Source organism: Paralichthys olivaceus, chromosome 2 (genome assembly GCF_024713975.1).
Source record: "Paralichthys olivaceus isolate ysfri-2021 chromosome 2, ASM2471397v2, whole genome shotgun sequence".
Taxonomy (NCBI): Eukaryota; Metazoa; Chordata; class Actinopteri; order Pleuronectiformes; family Paralichthyidae; genus Paralichthys; species Paralichthys olivaceus.
The window spans coordinates 22573393-22597471 of NC_091094.1; the positions used below are offsets into that span (position 1 = coordinate 22573393).

General features: G+C 42.2%; 2 protein-coding genes across 2 annotated transcripts in view; one reads left to right on the forward strand and one right to left on the reverse strand.

The window, feature by feature from the left end:
- The window catches only part of zhx3a (zinc fingers and homeoboxes 3a), a 45020-nt gene that overhangs the window by 13212 nt on the left and 7729 nt on the right, over nt 1-24079 (reverse strand). The window lies entirely within an intron of this gene.
- Nucleotides 79-6843, forward strand: fam83d (family with sequence similarity 83 member D). Its single transcript, XM_020086338.2, has 4 exons — nt 79-2857; nt 4321-4488; nt 4955-5079; nt 5486-6843. The coding sequence occupies exons 1-4, from the start codon at nt 2372-2374 to the stop codon at nt 6384-6386; spliced, it is 1680 nt and encodes a 559-aa protein (XP_019941897.2). The 5' UTR covers nt 79-2371; the 3' UTR covers nt 6387-6843.

Consider the following 24079-nt stretch of genomic DNA (forward strand, 5'->3'; position numbering starts at 1 on the left):
TGAGCCCAGTGCACATTTGGGTATGTCGTTATAGGGGTTTAAGGCACATTGGGTTATACATAGTTACAATGGCGCCAGGAGCAGCCTGATGCGCGCATGAACTGTATTGTGTGTAGATTTGGGATTTGACAGTTCAGTGATCTGCTGTTTCACTGAGCTTCATCACCCAAAAGGTCCTCTTAATTAGGTCACATGTCTTTCTCAATATAGATGGCTGCTGTCTTCTGACAAAAAAGAAAAAAAACTTGATGGGCTACTATGAATATTAATCACTATGGGAATTATCGTTTAAAGCACACGCCTTTAGCCCACCAGTTTAAAATAGACTTTTACGCACACGCGTAACGGTGGAAAGACCATTTTAAGCAGATGTGCTGTTAATGTAGCCTAGATGTTCATGTTCATTTTGAATGTTTTAACATAAAATACTCTTTCCTTGGATAGCAATAACAACGTTTTATTTTGCTTTTAATTATTTTGGGGTAAAGTGTGTTTTAGGGCTGTGACCCTCATGACCTTGTTGGCCTTCTGTGCGTAAAAGCGCACCGGGAAAAGGCGCAAATTAGACATCTTTAGAAAGAGAGAATAATAGATAAAGGCTAATAAAGGATTAACTATAGCAATATATATATATATATTTTAAAGATATTAAGAAAATATATCAAAAAAATGATTGCGATAGTAATACAGAATACTTCAGCGAATGTTAACCTAAAGCCATGCATGGGACTTTTGGTCTGCTTAGAAAGAAAATGATACTGATACAGCCGATTTAGAAATTAAGTTTGCATTATGTGTAACAGGAAGTGGGACAATATCCTGTGCATTACATCAATATTACATAAATAGTTCTAATGCTTATAACTACTACAGACCCTCCAGTATTAGAGATACATTTCCCCTTCCTCTCCACGTTGTCCTGACTGGGTTCAGACGTTGCCAGTAGCTGTGGTCGTGTACAGTCAGGAAAAACAAAGATAATCTATTAAGAAGATGAATCACTCAATCGTAAAAAAAACCCCCAAACCTGCCTGCAGAGGTGAGTCATGTAGCAGGGCATCTTCAGGTTTGGTACATTCTGATTTAAATATCTGTTTTTCTTGATGCAGTAACACATGCTTATCTCAGTGGCCTCAGTGTTTTGTCTGTGAGACAGTGGTGTGGTGGTGTTTGAGCTTTTGTCAGATCCAGGCAGACACTGCTCTTCAGTGGATTCTCCCATTATAGTTGCATTATAAGGCAGAGTGGAGTGCAGATCAGAGGCTCCCAAAATAATGTAGACATTTTTTTTTTCATTTGTCTGAATAAAGGTTGTAGGTTTACAGTTTCTTTAACATATTGAATAGTAGGATGTACATTTTCGACAGATCATCAGCACCCCTGGTATATGTGAATGACTCTGCCACCTAAATGTAAAGTGCAACGTCACTGTTTCATTCCACAGATTACATTATTTAGAAACAGTCTTTTTCTTTCAGAGTTATAATCTGGTGTCTAGAAAATGCAGCATCCAACAGAGGTACTGTTGCTATGGTTACTTTACGCACCTTGTTCACTGATTTAAGGTGATAAACTGTTGATCAGATCTTTCCTGGTAACAATCAGTGACAGTGACTGAAAATCTGGTTGACAGGGAAATAGGCATTTCTTTCTACCAATAACACGTCTATAAATAAGATTTAAAGACATTTAAATCCACCATGCCTTAGTGTAAGCTGGCCCAAGTTTCTTTACAGCAAAAACCAGAATTACAACAATTTATAATGATTGTTTTTCTCTACTGCAAATAGATTAGCTACCAGCTTCATGCATTCAAAGGCTGTGGGCCTTAGATAGTGGGAAATGTGCTGCATGTGACTGCTTCACACCATAAAACAGAAAGTGCTGCTGCTCCTCGTGACTGCAAACAGCTCCATGAGCTCTCCTCAGAGTGACAGACGAGAGGGAAGTGGGCAGATGGATGAATTATTTTCCTGCATGTTTATCTTATATTAAAGTGACATAGAAACCCTCACAGCAAGCGGCAAGAGGACCGACAGCTTGTGGGAGTACCAGGAATAAGTGTCAGAGTGAGAGCTCGGCGCTCTCTGTGGTGTAACCGGATCAGGGCAGAGCAGAGGGGTGAGCAGGAGGCTTGTTTGCGTCCAAACGAGCCAATGAGAGCGGCCTTACATGAGACTGACAGGCGGCCTCGACGAGCCGGGAGACGCCTTTCAGGTTCAACCACTGCGCCACAGCCAATACGGAGCCACGACGCACGGGAGCGGAGGGAAACAAGAAAATACGAATTTGTCTTCCTGTAGGTCAAAGCCGTTACCTGGCACCTGTAGTGGAGCCTGCGAGGACAGGTGTGAACACAGCTGCCACAGAAATGGCCCTGTCGCAGTGTTTGGACGATTCTCCTCTGAGACTGACTCCAATACGCAGCGGGACCGGGGACCTGAACCTGCAGGAGGTCTACAACGAGAGGCACAGGCTGGCCCTGGAGGAGCTGCTGTCAGGAGGAGTCGATAACTTCCTGGGATTCCTTGCCAAAGAGCAGATCCCCAACTTTCTGTCGGACGATGAGATCCAGCGGATCCGGGGCACCGCCGTGCTGCCCCGGTGCCCGTCAGTGCTCGGGGAGGAGCAGTCGCTGGAGCAGTCGCTCAGCAGCTCCCTGGACTGCTCCTCCGTCACCTACTTCCCCGAGGTGTCGGACGTGGAGCCGCCGCAGCTAGAGATGGGGTGGCCCGCCTTCACCGCGGGCTCCTACCGGGGAGTCACACGGGCCGTGGCGCACTTCCAGCCCAGCTACGGGGAGTGCATCTACAGCTGCAAGGAGGCTGCGAGGCGCATGATTAAAAGTGCCAGAGAGGTACGCACGATGGAAAAATGTGCTTCATTGTATGATGATTCTGTTATTTCACAAAAACTAAATCACCATCCTGCAGGTATTGGTTCCATGTTTTCAACATAATATTGTATTCCTACAAGGTCAAAAGTAATAGAACTAGTTTTAATTTTGATTTTTTTTTTCTAATCAAAAGTGAATTCACATTGTAATTTTGTTCGTAAATTCCTTTAATTTCCAGCCTTCTGTAAATTAAAGAGTTTTATTTGGTTAGTGTGCCATTTAAAATCGATATCTTATCAAATAGGCCTACCACTACAAAATAAGTGTGTGTGTGTGTGTGTGTGTATATATATAACTACTTATTAAAATATTTTTGATGGCAAATTCAAGTTCTAAATCTTTTTCATCCTTAAAATACATGCCAGATTGTCCCCATGGAATTTCCTTGATCAGCCAGAATATTAGAAGCTGAGTTTTTTGAAATCTTGATTAAAAAGAAAGCAGTGACCGAAGGATCAAACAAACAAAAAAGCTCCCCTCAGCATTAATATTCATGCGGCTGCTCCTGACGGGAGCTGTCAGTCCAGTTTCGATTTTTGAAAAGAAACATTCCAGCGTGAAGAGCATAAAGCAAGTCTGCAGCTTCAGCAGCACCTCAGGCCTATGTGAGGCCTGCGCACCAGATGTGCCTCGACTTGCTTTGCTCCAATCCATGATAACTTTGCATTCTCTCTTTCATTAGAGAGCTGGGAACCCTGGTTTTCCAACCTGGCTCCAAGCTAGAAGAAGGTGGTTTTCCAGTAGTTTCTGTCCCGTTACCAGTTGAAACATATTATTAGCATTCAGAGATCACCTGCCCTTTTGTAATGTTAAACCGCCCACTGAACACAGTCTTTATTGTACACAGAGGCCACTGACTGTAACAACACACTGTCTGTGTACATTGTCACTCACAAAAAAACGTCCTGGGCCTGTAAATCTCTGAAATTTAGCTCTTTTACACATTTCCTAAAAAACGTACCAAGACGCTATCATCCAAATAAAGTGGAACTCCAGAAAAAGCTGCATGTGGTGAACACCAGTTAAAAGCAATACATCTGAAATATGGAAACATTTGTGTCTAATCTTCCCCACACGACCTACCACAGCACATGAAATTCCATTCCTCCTTGTGAAAAAGAGAAAACTCAACGCAGGAAAATGGAGGCAAAATTTACGGTGCACCTACTTGTGTCAGTACAGAAGTCATTTGTTTGCTGACCAAGCGTTACTGCCGATTGCCATGGAAACAGACCACAGTCAATAGAAAGCTCATCAGCGTACACATTACAGGGAGTGTGTCTGACAGAGATTCGCAGCTCTGTTTGAATAAGACCTTGCATTTGATAATAATGAAAACACAATCATGTGCTACATTTGGGAAAGCATGGTCGCAGCCCTAAAAAAGAATTCTATTATATTACCTCTGTATTTTTCCACTACAGGTGATTGCTGTAGTTACAGACTCCTTGACAGACCTGGATATCTTTAGAGATCTTCAGGAGGCATGTTCCCAACGCAGAGTCCCCGTCTACATCCTGTTGGACAAATTGTGTGCTCCCGCTTTCCTCAAGATGTGCAGAAATGTCGGTGTTACTCTGGAGGACCTTCGGGTATGTGGTTGGTTCAGTAACACTGGGTGTGGTTCTGTGTGCACAACAGGAACATCAGATGGCATCACATCATCATATGTCCTTTAAGGGTTCTTTTTAAGTTTTTGCCATGGCGACATAGCCGATATTAGCATTATAAGCTGTTTGCTTAACAATCCAGTTGGTAAGGAACCAACTTTGTTCCTTTACCTGCCACAACCTTCTTTACACTTCCTGATACAGCATCAGTGTCCCTTTCTGCCCTGAAATAGTGCTTCTCAGGAGTTGTATTATAACATCTTGTCATCTAAATGCAATGATGGCTGAAGCTCTTGGCAAGCGACCACCACCACCTGCTCCCAAGTCCCCACAAGGAGCCAATTTTCAGCTTCAGTGAAAACTTACACACTTGCACCTTTAAGATTTGATGACTGGGTGGGTCTTTACTTAACTCTCATTCCTGTTCTTTCTTTTTTAATCCTTACAGCAAATGAGAGTACGAACCATAACTGGTACGTCTTATTACATGAGATCAGGAGCAAGGATTACTGGGAAAGTTCACGAGAGGTTCATGCTGATTGATGGAAACAGAGTCGCTACAGGTTCTTACAGGTAACATCCTGCAAACCATTTTACCTAAGTCGGCTATTATGGAGAATGGAAATTCCTAATACCACCGTGCAAAAGAATACATTTTCATTCCTAGTTGATCAAATGTAGCTGTTTACTTTCAAGTGAAAGTCAATGTCAACTTTTGTTGTTAATTCTGCAATATGTACAGGACATGAAATGCTGTTTCTCTGATCACTGGTGTAAACATAAGTAGAGAGAACATAAAAGTATGCAACACATTAAGTACTCAAAGTATAGTAGAACACATAGCATGCAGTAATAAGTCACACGGTGGCTAGGATGAGACTAGTGCAATCCAGAATAGTGCAAAAGTGGATTGAGAGTGCCAAAATACTTCATGGGAAGTAATGTAATGAACATGTTGTTAAATGTGACTCCTGTGCAGGTTCAACTGGACTGATGGCAAACTGAACAGCAGCAATCTAATCGAACTTTCTGGCCAGATAACAGAGAAGTTTGATGAGGAGTTCCGCATCCTCTACGCCCAGTCTCTACCTATAAACACTCGAGGACCTCCAAGTGTCCGAAACAGCGGCATCTATGAGCATCTCCTCATCAAGCACTCGGTCACCTCCTCCCCTCACTTGGCCAGAGAGAGGCTTGTGGATCCAGTGTGTCTGACCAGCACGCCCAGTCGCAAGCCCCAAACCATAGCGGTGCAGCAGCCCACACTTGATCCTTCAACTCCAGATCGTTGTAAATCCAGCCCAGTGTCTGACTCCTCCACCATAGGTGAGGACTGGATGGAGCAGCATCACATGGAGGAGGAGGAGATCCTGGCTGGTAGCACGACTCAGCCTTTCCCTGCAGAGCAGCTACTTGGGAAAGAACCAACAATACCCAGCACGGTCTCCTGCCATGCCTCCACTCAGACCAGCAGGTCAGTGGCAGACAGTGACACCCAGACGGACCTCCAGCTCACACGACACCCCGGCATCATCACACTGACAAGCACAGGACAGAACCAGGCCACCTCTCTATCCTTTCCGCCGTCCAGACAGATCTCGCCCACCCAGGCAGCTCCAGACAACACCTTGAAGGACTCTTTCCACAAGCTGACCAAGGAGCGCCAGTACCACTACTCCACCATCCGCTCCAAGCTGGAACACATGATGACCGCACTGTCCCAGAGGCGAGAGCTAGCAGACGTCACCAACATGACTCAGGGGCTTGGCGCTCACAGCAGGCAGAGGGCACACAAAGACTGGGAGGAGCAACCAAACCCCAGACTGCTTGTTGAAAGTGCGGGCAAGGGCACGTGGCCAAGAGCCAGATGTGTACACTAGTTTTCCTGCAGGGATTTTGATGATGGGGGGGGAGTGAACAAAGAGCTCTTGCAAGGTTTCTAGTGGATCTTCTGTTTCATATAAATGCTTTTGGCTCACTTAGCTTTTTTTCCATTTGTCTTCTATTTTGCTTTGCCCACTTTAGTCCTTTTCATGCGGTGTCCTGTCCATGTCGAAGCAATTTTTGGTGAAACGATAATGCATGGCTGTAACTGATCTTGCAAATATTAATTTTGACCAAAGACTGTGCAATAATAATTTTTTGACCATGTCAGTTTAATGAATATCATTTGCTGAGGAGGTAAGACTGGAAAATATTTACTGTAGTATGAATGAAAATGCATGTTTTGGTTATTTCAATCACATTTGACTGCTGGAGCCACATCTGAACCTCATTCCAGAGAGCAGCTGGCTCTCACTGTGCCTTGCTAATAAAGGAAAAGTATTTTTTTCTAAATGAGGGCTCATTTCTTTTGTCTTTTTGTCTCCTAGTTCCTACTCGTGCACCCTTTGTGTTCCACTCAGCCTCATCGTAGTTAAAACTGCAATCAGCTCCTCCAGTTGAATGTTGGGAGACAGAATTGCTTCCTTGTTCAGGGTGTATGTAAAGAAGACGCTGTGACAGATCACTAGATTAGATTAGGATGAGCTGCCAATTCCTTGTTGTATGTTTATTTTCTTCATAGATTCTTTCAGCAAAGGAGTCAAATAGAGGGTTGGCATTTGTGAGAAGCCCTACATTAACAACAATCTACTTAAAGTTATTCTGAATCTCCACACAAAGTCAATCATGGGCAGCATGTGCTGCGGGGCCTGGCACACACATGAGTTATGAAGCCTTTCAATCTTCATGACTCAGACCTAAGCACAAAGGTCCCGCTGTGAATATCAAAACACGTCAAGTTTCTCATATCTGGTTTAAAGAGTGCTCAGAATGCCCTGTTATAAATGAATTACTGGTGCTGAGTTTTTATGTGAATAATGTTTAACTATATGGAGGAGATGAGAGGTGTTACCACTGCATATCAAGATGTAGATAGCTTTATTGACAAAGGAAGGAGGCCTGTATGTGGTTCTAATACACGATGGAGAGCAGGAATCAGATGATCAAAAGACTGTGCTTACAGATGAAGAACCACTTAATACTCTCATCAACTGATAAGCTCAAGGTTCTTTTGCTCGCAGCTCTATATTACCAAATATAAGAAACAAATGAGTTCAAGTTGTAAAACAGTCTATTATTATACAATTTTAGATGTACACAGAAACACTGGAATTAATAAAAAAAATGTGCCCATTAAATATTTTTGTTTTCCCACAGGCTGTAGTTGGGAACTGCTTCCACAGCTGAGCCCATATTTCAAGATATTGTGGATGAACTGATAATAATGACACATTTCTTTGAATGAAAAACATTGTACAGAATAAAACAGTACTTTTACTTTAGATACTCAGTTACATTTAATAGGGTAACATTAATATTATAAACAGTTAACGGATGTTTATTCCCATGTTGTACAGTAATACTTATACAGCAAAATTATTATTTTCCTGAAAAACTGGTTTTTCAGAAAATATTAAAAAAGAGTGTAAATACGAGTACTTTTAGTTTTTAAGAACATTTAGATGTGTGTGTACACACTGAGGACCTCTTCCATAATTTACCTGCTTGTTGCTATGGCCACAGAAATGACTCACCCAATATTAATAATTTAATACATTGATTAATTGCAGTTTCAACCATATTGGCATTATTTGATATGGTGTGAGAGAAACTGGAATCACTTTAAGACTAGTTTGACATACAAATGTTGCAAAAGGTCATAATAAAACCTTAGTTAAATAGAAAATGACAATTAGTTTAAAAACAAGTGGTGTTGTTATGAATGTTTTCCATTTACAGCATGCCACATCATTATCATTCAGACGTAACACAGCCAAGACTTGAAACTATTACATGGCAATAAGGAAAAAACAGCAGGCCGTTCAGTAGCTCCTCCTGTGGCGCGTGTATCTCCTACCAGGCAAACACATCAAAAGCCTCTGCATTCATTATGTAAAATGGCGTCGCTGAAGGGAATCGATCTACAAGTAAATACAATGGTGGTGATATGTGAGAGAACGGTATTCGATTGTAATTGGCTGCTGCAAAGCAACCACTGGCTGTAATCAAGGAAGCAGCAGGGGATCCACAACACAACAGTCTGCACCTATTAGGCTCGGCTCACTGGTAAATAGAGAACATCACATATTCCACCTCACAAGCCACAATTAAAAAACTATATCTGTGATTTACTTTTTTAATTGATATCCCCCCTCTTACATAGAAAGTGAGTATTTCTAACACATTTAGGGATCCTAGTTGTGGTGAGTATCAGTGGCAGTCAGTGGCAGGACTCAGCCACCAGAGAGAGCCCTGTCCTTACCTAAAACATGCTCACTGTTCTTTCCCCTAGTTTGTCCTGCTTTAGTCCCCTCACAGAGAAGGGTTGCAACTCTGGAAACACCAAGGGCTTGTTTCTTAGAACAAAATAACACCATTTGAGTCTTTTCCCCCACAAACACTTTGTTGAATTATCACAATTCACAGATAAATTTGTTATAATTAAATTTTGGTGCCTCTCAGGCAGTTTTTAAGCTGTAATACGTTCATGTTTGATTTAGGTGGACACAGCAGAAAGAGTCAAACAGCCGCCATCAGTTGTCCTCCTCAGGTCATTTATGATCCCCGGAGAATCGTGGCACAACCTCTCCTGCTGCATGCTGGGTACAGAACAGTCCTTGTGGATGTCAGCATGTGTGACAGAAGGTGTAACATTATATCCAACCAAACATTGTGTGTTTTCTTATCCAGTCAGTCAGCACACATGTAGCTTGATAATGATAAATCACAATTAGAGAAGTCTAAAAAAATGGAGTTAGTAAAATGACAGGACTAGAAATTGTTTGATGAGGGATTGAAGAGGATACAGAAAACAAATGTCCAGAAACAAAAAACTAAACAAAATAGCTTATTCTTTATTTTAGGCTACTCCCTAAACCAAACGAAAATCACTTCACTTCTCTTTTTTATATCACTCTCTTTTCTCAATCTCTTTTTGTTTTATTGTGGTTAATTACTGTTATTTTTGTAGCCTTAATTTCTTATTTCATATGTGCAATGATAATAATGCCTGTAATTTTTTTTCTCATTATCATCAATCTGGGATTCAGGGATATACAGTGGTTGATACCTTCTTTTTCTTTTCTTTCATTCACTTTTGGAGAAGTAACTTTCGTAAGGGATTACACTCAAGAAATAAAGAGTATTAAAAAAAGATAATGATAAATCCCAGCTGCAGAACCAGGGATGACAGTAGAGATCAGATTTTCCAGCAGGTTTTACAACACCCTGGATGTAAATGCAGCTTTCTTTTCATACATTACTTCATTTGAATATTTTGTACATTTTAGCATATTAAAAAATGGCCTGGTTGTGTGTGATATGATGGCAGCCCCTCCTTCTCGTCCTCACAGCTCTGCAGAGTCCCACAGGACAGAATAGATCAGGAAGACACAGACAGACAGCACCGGCCATGTAATTGATTATCGGGTTTATATCCATCACTGTGTACGTGTACGTCGTCTCCCTCTGTGTCTGGCTGTGAATGCACAGATTGGAGTTCTAACTGTAGCACGGTGTTTCTGTTATTTCATTATCATATAAACTCAATGAACAATTAGAGCAGTGGAATTACTGTCAGATGTTCGGATTTTGGCTCGGGCTCCTGGAAGTAACGAACATCAGGTTTGGCTTCTGACACTAACTGACAGAGTTAAATGGCTCTCCCGATGCTGAGCATAAACCTTTTAATTACTGCAAACATGGTTGATGAGTTTGAAGCTTGATTACTTGGCCTTCATTAGTCAGATTGTGAGCTATAGTGACTCCCAGAGGTGCAATTTGGCACCTCTAAATACTGCCAGCCTCTGTGTTTAGCAGATACATTCACCCTACAGTAGCCTACACCCGAACAGGTGTGTGCACCCGAATACACACTGTGTACTCTTATGTATGTGCACACACACTTTTGATCATCATCCTGAACAAGCAGCGCTGTTTGCAGGCGTTTCAGTCTGTTCTTTAATTTGGAGAAAGAACCTGACTTGAGGAAAACACTGATAAAATGTGCTTAGTGTGCTGAGTCCTAGTTTGTCGAACTGTGCCTGTCATAATGATTTGGTGTTTGCTGTGCCATCTTGGCCTTGTTTTCCATCAGGGCGGCCGGTGGTTGTCACTACACTGAGGAGGGAGCGTTCTGCCTCAGGCCACGACACACTGATAATGAATGTTCAGCTCATTGGAAAATAAAGTGTTTCTGAATTATGTGGTCAGGATCTGGCCGTTGCTTGGCGTGAGTCACAGACGCAGTCATGACATGTGCGGACGTTCAGTTTGCACAACAGTCTATCACTTCCTGCCCTATGATGCTGATGTCAGGCCATTACAGGCCGCAGCCAGACTAATGCAGGTGGAAGGTATTGTTGATAGGCTCTTTGTATTAAGCTGCATGTTGGGCTTTAAAAACACGCAGTCCGGCAGCAGCCTTGACGCTATTTTTAGACGGGTACAGCTGCTCCTTAGCACCCAGCCTTAAACCAGCCATTCACTAGAGATTTATGGCACGAGCCCACGAGAAACAGCTGTAGTGTCTTGCCACTTGCTTGTCCAAGGAGAGCAGCAGAGGTCTATGAAACATTGCATTTATTGTGTTTACTGTGATGCCTTTTCACAACAGCTGACACCAGTATAAAGTGTTGTTGGATGTTTTAGCCACAAGTATGGAGCGTCCGGTGCCGCAGCGATGAGTCAGAACACGGTCACCACGCCACCTGAGTCCAACATACGTCCAACACTTGTGGCGAGCTGCTCCCCCACAACACCATGTGTCCCAGCATGTTAGCTCAGCATACTGTTATAAAGCTGAAATAATAGCACCACAGATTGTTTATCAGCAGAAAAACACTTCCCTTTTCTAATGAAAGAAGCCCAGTGTTCAACCGATGTCTCCGGTGAGGACAGAAGACAGAGAAGATTCCAGGGACTTTTGTTTGGTGCAAATGTCTGCCGTTGTGTTTCCTTAACACTGTGATCACAGTCCAGTTCACCACGGCCTCAGTCTGACTGTGACTGTCACATGATTATAGCTGTGTAAATTGGCAGGAAAGTGCTGTGGAGATACAGTCTGCAGAGGAATTGTCCTGCTGGTGGCTGCCTTTATGAGAGTGTGTGTGTGTGTGTGTGTGTGTGTGTTTTGGGGGTGGGCGCTAAACACGCAGCTCTCTTCCAGCCACACTGTAGCAGCTAAGCTTAAGTTTAGCTTATCACTGTCAGTTTGTTGTCTGCATTATTCAAAAGGACACCTTATCAGCCGGGGCTACTCGTATTAGCCGTCTCCACCATGAGCTCTGCACAATGATGTTCTACACTGTTCCACATTAACTCTGGTGTCTATTTCAGCAGCTCTCTATCCATTTATTGATGCATGTCTTCCATTGATCCAGCTATTGATTTGCCATGCAATCCATTACCCATCTGTCTGTTTCAGCGTGCTTTTAAATGATCCGTCAGATTGAGCTATTAAGGGGAGTCGTGGTGAAGTCCAAAGGTTGGTGATACATTCAGTGTGTGTGTGTGTGTGTGTGTGTGTGTGTGTGTGTGTGTGTGTGTGGAAGGGGGATGGGATCAGGTGTTAGGCATTTAGAATTGGGTTAAACAGTGTTATGAAATGTGAAGAAGTCATGAACATAATTGATTATAGTAACATCCTCTAAATTTAAACAAGAATCCAAAGATGAAGGACATATATTAAAAACTGAGAGGTATAAATGTGTCTAATTTAAAATTGTATTACTGCAATTAATGAGTTAGTTGAAATGCTTACCTAATGTTCTGTATCTTTATACAGATACATTTAAATACACTAAAAACAACAGTTACTACCAAAATACAGCTCAAACATCTGCTTTTATTTTTTTTGCTCTCAGACATGCACTGAAATCCAGACATTTTCCTGAAACTTTCTGAACAAGCTGTGTGTGAGAATGCAAATGTCCATGTCAACTTTTCCTGCCAGCCCCCCCGGAAAAATGTCGAGAAAATGTCAGAGTGAGCCCATGTGAATTAACAGCGAGCGTGTTGGCGTGTTGAGTTTGATTCAACAGGGAAGAAACAAAACATATGAAAGAAAGGAGCCATCCATTTTGTCGATAAGTCCAGATGCCAGTTTCAATGTCCTGTACACAAAAACATGCTTTCTGCAGCAGAATTTGTGCATGATGTCCTTCCCCTGCATGCTCTACACAGATACCACCCATCCACTGAATGATCTACACATTTTTCTTATTGTGAAAGGCAATTTCCCAGACATTCCCGGAGTTATATTCTGAAAACGACTATAAAGAAAAGGGGAAGCTGGGTTAAAAAATCTGACTATAACCTACATCTACCAACATCTCTAAATGCCCCATCTTGTTTCAGCTGTCCACAAACTGATGTGTGAGAACAATACATTTTTCATTTTTACAGGAAGTCACATGCTGAAACTGTTTCTTGGCCAGGCACAGTGACTTAGCTACAGCTAAGCTAATAGTCTCCTGGCTCTGGCTTCATACCTCACAGACAGAGAGGAGAGTGGTCTCAATGTTCTCATCTAAGTCTTGGCAAGAGACTGTCTAACTATTCCTTCCATTTTAATGGTCCTTTATGGCCTGAAGCTCATGAAAATGTTTCAGAATTTAACTGGGTAAACTTAAAAAATGCTCGGTCATCAAGCTAAAAAAACAGGTTGTGTTTTATCTGACATTTTGGAAGCTTTCACCTGACACCAGCAGTATTAAAGAGAAACACATCCTCCACATGGCACACTTCTTTAAAGTTCTGGAAGTTGATTTTTTCTTAACAAAGATAAAAGTGTGCTGGTATTTTTGATGTTTCATCCTTTTTTGAATTATGGTGTGGGTTTTCCAGGGCAACACTTTAATCTTCCTGTAAGAACACACTTTGAGGAAACAAAGAAAGTGCCACCAGCCAAACATAGATGTGGGGCGCTCAGTTGTACGGGAGGGGTTTCAGATTGAGATGCAAGATGGATTCATATATATTCATGAATTCAGTCAGAAAAGTCAAACGGAAGCAGTATGATAATCTTGCAGTAATTGCATTTTTCCCTCCAACTGTTTTTGGCAGAGCTGAGAGCAACATCCTGCGACGTGCGACGGGGAAATCAACGGCGAGGGAGTGTCACAGCGGTGAACAGTAGATACACTCTGACCCCGTACCTGAGGCCAGCAAATCCACAGCGAGGTCAAGTGGTGGTTATGCCAAGTCATTGGATTCATGGGTAATGGGATGGCCATCATTAGTCCTGGGATGGTCAATTATATGTTTAATTAAGCAAGACAGACGTCAGATAATTGAACTATTGACTGGCCTCTCTGAGTCACATTTGTCTTCTGATACAGGGAGGGTGCAGCTGAAGTCATATCTGATCCAGATGAGAGTGGATATAAAAAATCCAGGCCTTTTAATTGCTCCACAGATTCATTTGATGCCCTGACCCCTGCCTGCAGAACTTTTATGTTTAATTTTCTGACAGTGAGCTCTTTCTCTTCGAGGCCTCAGGAAACACCAATATAAGCCGACAAAAAAAGGAACATCCAAAAGGACCATTTTCAAGCTATCAGGCTTTTTTCATACATGTCAGTCTGCTGGGTACATGTCAGCTGCCGTCTGAAAAGTGCTGACATCGCTGCCCTCCTGTCCGGCAGCCCGCTCCCTCTGTGTGAACTTGGATTTAGCTCAAGGGTATAGCCACCGTGCTAATGTGATGTAGCTCCAAGAAGGAAACAAATTGGCCTGACATCTCATACACTGCCTTGTCTTGATTGTGTGATGGCTTCTACTGCTAATGTGTTACGATGGGTGGACCTGCACGGGGAGGGAGACGGGCCTGTGTGTGTGTGTGTGTGTGTGTGTGTGCTAGAAAGGGAAAGAGAGAGAAAGAGAGAGAGCGAGCGGGAGGATGGGGGAAGGGCCTCAGTCTGCAAGATCAGCACAAGTGGAATTGCATTGATTCAGTTAACTGCAGAGTTGGAGCGTGATGTGGAATTCTGTTTATCAAGGGTGGAGTTTACACGATAGGCTCCATTTTGATCTTATTTTCTACATCGTATTCATAATCAGACCCTGCTCTAAACTATAACATCGGCCTAACACATTTTAGCTTCGCTCCACCTGGAGTTACATGTTACGTTGTACAAAGTGAGCAAATACGTATTCCTCACTAATTCATCATCTTAAATGTAACAGTCCTAATATTTTTTTTTCCAGCAACACAAATAGAAATGCTTGCAGCTGCTCAGATGCTACGGTAGCAGACACACACACAGATCATCATAATCTGTATTAATCTATGAGATCAGATGCAAACCACTGACATCATGTTGTGTAGATCACCAGACAATGTGCAGCACATTCAGATTAAACACAGACTCGTGTTTTATATTCAAACTGAAGCAGTGGGCTCAGACAACATCTGTCCAATCTTAAGAAAATGCTAAATAAATCTCAAACATTGCTTTAATTAAATGGAATAAAGCACAGACATCACAGCTCCACAAAAGACAATTTCCTATAAATAAAGAGAGAAATCTAATGCAGGTGTTCCTTGTGTCTGTGTTTTTGGGAGAGGATACACACATTGTAAATTAATGAGGCTCTCTCTTAAACATACATTTAAATGGGGATGTTGCAGATGTATATTTTCTCTCCTCTCTTCCCTCTCTGGCTTCGCATTCCTCTGTCTGGCATAGGGAATTTGTCTCTAAGGGTTTATCATAACTGCCTCATATTTCCCCCCCTAGTTTGTCATTTTGCTGATCCAGACGCTTTTTCACATTTCTGTATTCTTATCATCCACTGGCAGTAAGATGATCCATTTCACTTATTTCTTAGAAGTGTGACTGTAGCCTAAGTCAATATCTACAGAATGAATTCTGCGAAAGGAGGGCTTGCTGAGGAGGGGCAGCTAGTTAGCGGTGGTGGTGGTGGTGGTGGTACTGGTGGCGCAGGACACTTTTTTTATCCAGAGTCAGCAAGGGTAAAATGTCAAGCATTTCTTAGGGAAGCAGCTCCATAGGATTCCATTCTAAGCTTTAATCTTAATTGAGAGCATCGCACATTGATATTCCATAGGCCTCTTTGCCCTTCGCCTCTCAGCTACTTTCATTTAGAGGACAGCCGTGTACTGCACTAGAGCATGGGGATTGCTTTGTCAGACAGCCAAGAGGCCAAAGGCAAGGTCAACCTCTCTTTGTAATGTGGCTCACTATGGAGTGAAGGCATCACCTCTTTGATGCTGTCAGTGCTTCTGTGAAACATTTCTGAGTCTTCTTCAAGTAAAAGTGAATAAAATGTTTTACATTCTGACCTCATATTGTTACCAAATATAGGAGGAGGACTCATGTTTTACTTAAAATAGTTTCACAGTTTCCCGACTTGTGGATCTGAACGCATCACTTATTTCCTCCCTCCCACAGCTCGAGGCCAAACGGAATGATGATTTAATCCAGAGTGGAGTAAAAGAGGATATTTACATATTTTGCAGTCAGAGAGAGTTCATTGTAGCAGTCAAAGAGATGATTTAATTATGCTCAAGTTTATCTGAAATAATCGTTTAGCTATAAACGCGGCCTGCATGACGTCCGTGTGGGAGAGCTCCCAATTTAGTGTTAGGAACGGACTAGCTGGCAGATGCAGTGATAAGGCCCATATCATCGAGTAAGGTGAGGAGAGGAGGAGGGTGCGGGACAGCAATGCTCCCGCCACTCCTGTGGGAAGACTTGTCATGCCACCTTTAGAAAGGTGATGAAAACAGATGAAATAAGGTCTCATCAAACAAACATACGCACGCACGCACACACACACACACACACACACACGGACAGACAGAAACTGTTTACAGCTGGGTGCACAGCCCGTATCTGCGGGACTGAGGACCAAGCTCGCCTCCATTTCTCATGCCCCTGCCTCAGCCCGCTGCTGACACAGATATTCTGTTAAGAGATAGCAGCACAGATAGGTATGCATGTGCATGTCAAAGTAGCCCTGGGGCTGAGGCTGTCTGAAAACACTGTGAAGGGATAACAAACAGCCCATGTGCCACACTTCCCTCATTAATCTCAAACATTTATGTGACACTGACTTGGGAAGCTCAAGATAACAAGTGTAAGTCTTAGCTGCAAACACAAGTGTTTCTTCTGCTGATGAAACACTGAATCAGGATTAAAGGATTAGTTCTTCAAAGATTTGTTTTAGCGGGACATACTATGAATAACAGGTTCCTATGGAGGGGCTGCAGCTTCTGACAGATTTATCAGTTGATCAGGGTTTGATAAAGCTTTAGAGAAGCTGCTCCTATTTCAAAGTCCTCTCCTTGTGTGGGAAAGCCCAACTCTTCTGCTTTCCACCCCTTCTACCAATCAACCAGAGCAGCCTTCACCAAACAACACCTCAGCTGCCAACAACAAATCAACACAGAAAGCCTCCACCTCTCAGCTGGACATTGGGAAAGAATCTTTAAAGACAGGGTTCACTTTATCACATGGATCAATAAAATCTATTTTAACCAGGCAGTGATACTTTACTTTTGCCAATAATTCGTAACCTACTTTGTAACTTATCAGCAAACATGAAAACACCGTCCAAGCTTATTTTATTTTTTCCACATTTAGTCAAACCTTTGGTACAGCACTTTGTTCCAAAAGTTCCAAAATAATCAGCAGATTGAAGATTACCTAATGGGTCTTAAAATAATTATTGTCATTAGGTCATATTGATGCTGGCAATTTTATTTAAGGCAACTCAACAAGAAGTCACAATTTTGAATGTGTGGAAAAAAGGATGCGTGTGGTCCACACATGAGTCAAGGCTGTTCCTCTCCTTCGGGATTTAAATATAGCCCCACTCACCATTACTGCTGTCACTCAAAGACTTATAGTGACCTTTTGACCTGGCCTGTACAAAGGAGACTTGAAGCTGACATACTCACTCCAAATGTTTTTCACCAGTGCAGCCAAACGGAGACACATAGAGGATTTATTCTTCTTCTGGGCTTTTATTGCTATAAGTGTGACAGTTCGTCATGGTATCCTTTTAACTCATTTGTCTGATTTCATCTGTTCTCCGGTAAACAGCGTAAAGGTACGGGAGGCAGCCAAATAGGAGGTTCTCACATTGATTGGACAGTTGAATGTTTCTGAACACCTGATGTGCAGGCTGAGGTCAGAGTTTGTTGAGACCACTAACATGTGTTGTTGGACAGCTTGGAGATGTTACTGCTGCAAGCCACAACTTGACCATGAGTGGGCGGTGTTTTCCTTTACACACTTCACTTTCTCTTCCCTGTCACTGCACTGCTGCTTTATCTCTACAACTGTATAACACATCTGAGAGTCCTTTTGTGATCAGTTGCCTTATGACAAACTACAGCAAGTTCCATCATTAGGTTAATCATTTATTGTATCCATTGAAATGTTTCAACATCAACCTGAGGCATTGGCACAAGATTTGGTGTCGGCATTCATGGTCCCCAGACCATGCATCCTAAGGACTTTGGTGATCCCCTTACTTCACCTCTAGTGCCACCATGAGGTTGAATTTTGTTTCAAATGAAATGTAAAAAATTGGGTTGACTGCTATACAATTTTGTTCAATTTGATAGTCAGTCATAAACCCTGCCCCCTCCATGTTAGCAGATAGGACATGGACCAAAAAAATAAAATAAAAACATGCAGAATAAATCTTTGCCAGGGTTGGTTTAGGTAGTTCTTATTACCCTGGTGTATGCTAAAGTGTAAACTGATAAGTTGCTTCTTAATTAGTTATTTGAAGGTATAAATGCTATCTTATATATTAATTGTTTCGGTTATTGATGTTTTCGACCAGATGTAAACCCCATTATTTTCATGTCAAAATTCTCATCTGTCTTATAAATTAATTATCGAATACCTGCAAAACTTACAGTCTCAGCTGTACTTTGTGCTTAGTGCTAATAAGCAAATGCTAGCATTGCTGACCTCAAATGGTGAGCATGGTAAACAGCTCAGCTGCTAGCATGGCTTTAGACATAGTCAGTCTTGTTATAATAACACTGTCTCACATGCATATTTATAATGTGAAAGAGATGCATCATCTCCAGACTGCAGGTCCCATAACTTAACAGAGGATTTTAACATCTGGAGGTTAATGTTCCGGATTTATGGCCCACGACATTAATATTTTTCTTCACTCTCATCAACAGCATTGGTTAGACGATAGACTGTAAAAATGGACGACAAGACTGCACCACTTTAGTAAGTCAAAGTATCTCAATTGCCACTTGGCGGCTGGCTGCAGTATAGGTCACAAACCGCACCCCATCCATGTTAGCAGATGGGATATGGACCAAAGTAAAAAGTATGAGTACATGTCAAATAAGCTAAGCTAAGCTAAGCGTCTAAAACTTAAGTGTTTTGTTTACATTTTTGTTTCTTCAAAAAAAATTGTTTATATACTCAAATAAGTTCATTATTTGCCAGGAGACATGACAATTTCATTTCTGTTTGCAATGATCAGTCTTAAGAAGCAGACTTATGTGACTGTGGGTAGTCTGAAATAACATTTGTCTTAAAATGAACTGTGGTTTAGATTCAGTGGGAACTCTTATCACACCCTCAGTAAACTTTGTTGTTTTCTTGTAACCTCTCATTTTATTTTTTGAGAAGTTAGGGTTTCTCTTTTTTCTGCCGTTAGATCCCAGAACAAAGTACTTCCTGTATCTTGACCACAAAAAGAGCAAACAAGTACATGGGTTCACTTTAGTATAAAGGCTTGCATCCCCTTAAATAGATCCCTTATAAGCACCGTGTCGCCCAATGACAAGCTTCTCTCCCTGACAATCCGACCGCAGCACACAGTTGGTTGTTTCTCAGTTGTTTTAGTGGAGGTTTAACATGGAGAATGAAGACAAAGATGGCCAGAGAATCAAAGAATGGGTGTGTGAACACTGCTCTGCCAAATCCTCAAACTGCGTCGATGGCAGTGATGGTTACGGCTGCACTAAAATCGTCCGAAAAAGAAAAATCATATGGCTTTAGATTTAGCGCAGTGCTTCTGAGAAACATGAGGGAAGAGTTATGACATACGGGAGATGTTCACATGACACATTAGTGGGAGAGTGACACACCCAATTCCAAGACTGACTGTTAGACTTCACCAGAGCATATGACACTGCTGCCATATTCTCATGTCAGTGACACCCACAGAAACTTATGAAGAAGGGTGTTGAACAGTGACAACAGGAGTTTCGATTTCAAAAACTGTCATCTGTCTTGTTTTACTTTAGTCAGTCTCTTATTCTTTTGGGGGAAATCTGTATATTTACCAACAATGTAAAGAAAATGTTTTCAACATTTTTATAAGATTTTCCAACTAAATTTCATTGAAATAGATTCCCAGCATTTGCAGGATATATTTTGCTGTTCTCACTTTTTGGGACACCATAAAATCTTAACATTTCCAAACCACTACAAGGAACATGCTTTTGTTACCCAACAACAGCAGTAGTTGTTTATTTTCTCATCTGCAGCATTCTTCCCAAAAAACAAAATCCCACTTTGACTTTTCTCAGATGTGAGTATATACAGGACAGGCATAGTATGGCCCCTGAAGGGTGGACCTGCTTTCCAGGTTGCACATGCTGTTGTCTGACCCTTAATCAGCGATGCTTTGTCAACAGCAACTGAGAGCAACAATCATCTGCCCTATAGATAGGTTGTGTACTGGGGTCCGGGGGCTGGGGAAAGGGAAAAGGCTGTCAAGAGGGGAAGAGCCTGAGCTAACCTCTGTGTCTCGTGTTTCTACTGTGCACTAATAGACGCCTGTCATCATTATGGACAGAAACAGAAGGGCGCCTGCCAGCTGCATGACCCCCATAAAACAGGACAGGAAATCCTAGCAGGGAATGAAAGGGAATGAGATCTCTTCTCTTCTCTTCCCTTCTCTTCTCCAATAATCCTTCGTCCACTCTTTGACCTGTCACTTGTGCTGTAAAACTGCAGTATCTATTGTAGGAAGGAAAGTCAAACTGTTTGCTTGTTTGGTTGCTGAAACATACATGACATGATTGGTCACTTTCACATCAGCTGAACAGCTCATTTACCTTGTCATGTATGCCTGTAAAACCCTTCTTTTCACCTCTGTCAACAGGCTCAGGCAGTTTTATATTTCTGTCACGCTGGGAAGAACCTGTATAATTATTACAAACGCTGTTTCACCCTTTGCTCTGCAACCAAAGTCCAGGGTCTGTAATGTAACAGGACTTTGTCACACTTCTCTCAGTAGTGTCCACTGAAACGTGACAAGCACTTTATCAGAGTGCCTGCCTATCAGATCCCAAAGAGTTCATGCTGAACAAAACGTCCCCAGGAAGCCAGATCCGTTATTACAGCCAATAAGATAACAGGACCAGCTTTATTGTAGTTTTGAGGCTACACATTAATCCACTCGGTTGAATGCTGTACAGCCCATCATGTGATAACTTCAGTCATTACCAGTAGTACAATCATAATTATTGTGGAATGTGGCAACAGGCCTCCCTGCCAGAGCTACGGCAAGAGAAAATAAATACTTCAATGACCAAAAAAGTCACAATCACATGATTTTATAAAAATATCGTATGTGTCTTTGAGTGAAAACAGCTAGAAAGTGCACGTATGCATTAATATCTATATTTGCATACACATGTCTGCGTGTGTGTATGTGTGCAATGCCATGGAGACGTCTTTGTGCTTGTGTGATCACTGCGTGATTCACAGTGTCACAACTGCGTGCAGAAACGACTGGACATCCTGAGCGGAAACCACAGCCGTCGAAGCTGCGTTTTCCTGCGACATACAACCTAACGCTCTCACAAAGAGTCACTTGACTGGACCCTCATATAGGAAGTGAAAGAGGAAGCCCCTCGTCCATCCTGTCCACCATCCCAATCTCTGCTCTGTGCTTCACGTGAAGCCACTCTTATAGACGACCACACAGTATGAGACACTTTGCTGTTGCAACACAACAGTGAAAGAACTGGTTGGGGCTGGAAACTGCTTGGTACTGAAGGTCAAATGTCTGGTCAGTTGACATTTAGCCACAGAAGATGAGTGACAATCAATGTAGAATTCACTGATTGATCAGCAGGGTTTGTTTGAAACAAAACAATATTTGCTTAGCTGATCAACTGGTTCTCACTTGGCAGGCCTTTCCTCTATCTAATCTCAAACAGTTTTTGTGACAGTCAGTCTGAAGCATTTCAACAAGACACTCAGTGTTAAGTCAGCCCAGCTGGACCAAACCAATACAGTGCAGGGCAGATGGGTATGATATCACAGATGGAAGTGGTGAGTGTTTGACTGTGGCCTGCGGCTCGAGGCCTCTGCTTGTGTTCATTGGTGTCAGTGTGCGTAGACTGGCAGCCTACATTCCTCTGCCTGTCCCCACACAATGGTGAGTATCTGCAGCATTCCTCTGTCTGTGTCCGCTGTCTGAGATGCAGCCAGGCCTTGGCAAGAGCCAGAACTCAGCCAAGAGATTGGCACTATGTTCCACTGATTCAGAAAGACACGTTGGAATGTTTAGCTGAACACCAGAAAGTGTTATTCACTGTGTAAAAATGTGTTATAATTAAATTAAGGGTGAACATTTATTTAATCTTTATTTGTCGCCATGAATTAATAGGTATCTGCAGTAGAGAATTTAAAATAATGTAGGAGATAATGATGCTTCCACTTTAACCTGCTTAATCATCTCGTTCTGACCTTTTTTTTTGCAATCATTCCCCTTTCTCCATCTGCTAAAAAAAATGCAAGCATGTCTTTTCTAAACCATTTTCATCGCTCTTTATCCTTCTCCAGCGATTTTGCTGTCTCTCTTGTTCTGATGCCACAGCCGTGCAGACACCTTTCCCTCCTGCTGACTCAGTAGCCAGCCTCAGGCGCTGTGGGCTTGGGGTGTTGGTAGCGGGGAGAGGAGGAGGAGGAGGTTAGGGGGAAGGGGAGGAGTGGGTGGGGGTGGGGGTGCGAGGCTCCCACATCAGGCCCACCAGCCTATCACATGCGAGGAAAAAGAGCTGGCTAATCGTTTCTACAATGGCACCCTGCACACTGTCACACCACAAACCGCTCTCCTCGCCAACACTCCTACTGTATTATTCTGCTGTTGCTTGGAAATCCTTATATGAATCCTGCAAGTGCGCAAACGTATGAAACTGAACAAACAAATACAGGCTACTAAATATATAATGTTAAATATATATGCAAGTATACATATAGATGCATACCTTGAACTACATTTTCTCCAGTCTAAGATCTGCAAATGTAAACTGAAGGCAGTTCAGTTTAAAATTATATATAATTCTGGAGATTTTTAATTTATCACAAGGATGCAGTATTTGAATGTTTAAATTAATTATGCCATTGACAAATCGTGACATGTAAAATGATAATAAAACATTTCTTCTATATCAACTCTTTCACGGATGAATTGTAGTCTTTAGAGCAGTTATTTGAGTAGGTTTACTGTTAGTTTATTTATGAGAACATTTTTAAAATAGAGGAAACCTCAAATTAGATTGAAGTTGTGCCTTTAAATATAGTCTTACACCACAGCAACTGATTAATGACGACTTCCCAGTAACATTAAAATAATTATTCATTGCTATAACCATCTGGTTATTTTCTGCTACATCGTAGATGCTCACCAACGCAGTCAGCTACGCCATACGCTCCCAGCACAGCCGGCTGACCTTCAGGGATTGGGCCTGTTTTCAGAAGGAAACTGCTTTTGCACCTGTGGTGAGATTTTAGAGCTGCTTTCCCTCAACAGAGGGGTGAGGTCAAAACTGTCAGGGGTCACACTTGAAAAGAGAACCTGGTTTGCAGGCAAAAGCGTGGCGCCATTAACCGAGCCACCTGCCCAGCAGAAGTCTCGCAGAGGGGGGAAAGTGAAAAAGTCTCCTGCGACAACAAGAAACTCATCACAGAGGTTATAAACTAATTTTACAATGTGGCCACTTATCACACATTATCACAGTGGCCTTGGAACTATTACGGTCATCCAAATATTATTGTAGTCCTGAACTGAGAATGATCTGTGTTCAGGAAACTTGCTAGAGGATTTCAGACAAACATATCAAGTGAAAGGATTCCTGTGGAGCTGGCAGGAGGAACGCGAGCTGTGGTTGTTGTTGCTCTCTTCCTCTGTTAATGAATGCAGAGGTGATCTGTTTGTCTGAGGAAGAGAGCAGAGGGGAAGCCTGATTTCCACTCCGTTTTATCTGTGCCCCACAGCCCCTGCCAGTCAGCCCCCTGTGCTTTCACATGCCTGGGTCCCACAGGAAGCAGCACTCCATGAAGGGCAAAGGTCAGAGAAGGGGAGAAAGCCACTCGTCCTTTCATTCACCACCAAACTGACAAATACACAACGCTGTGGTTGTTAGTGTTCTTGTGTTTTTTAGCTGTCCAGTAAAAACATAATGACTGATTGTGAGTTTTTGAAACTAACACTATGGATTTATTTTCATATTTCATAATACAATTTTAGAATAGAAGTATAGCACAAGCGTTTTTTT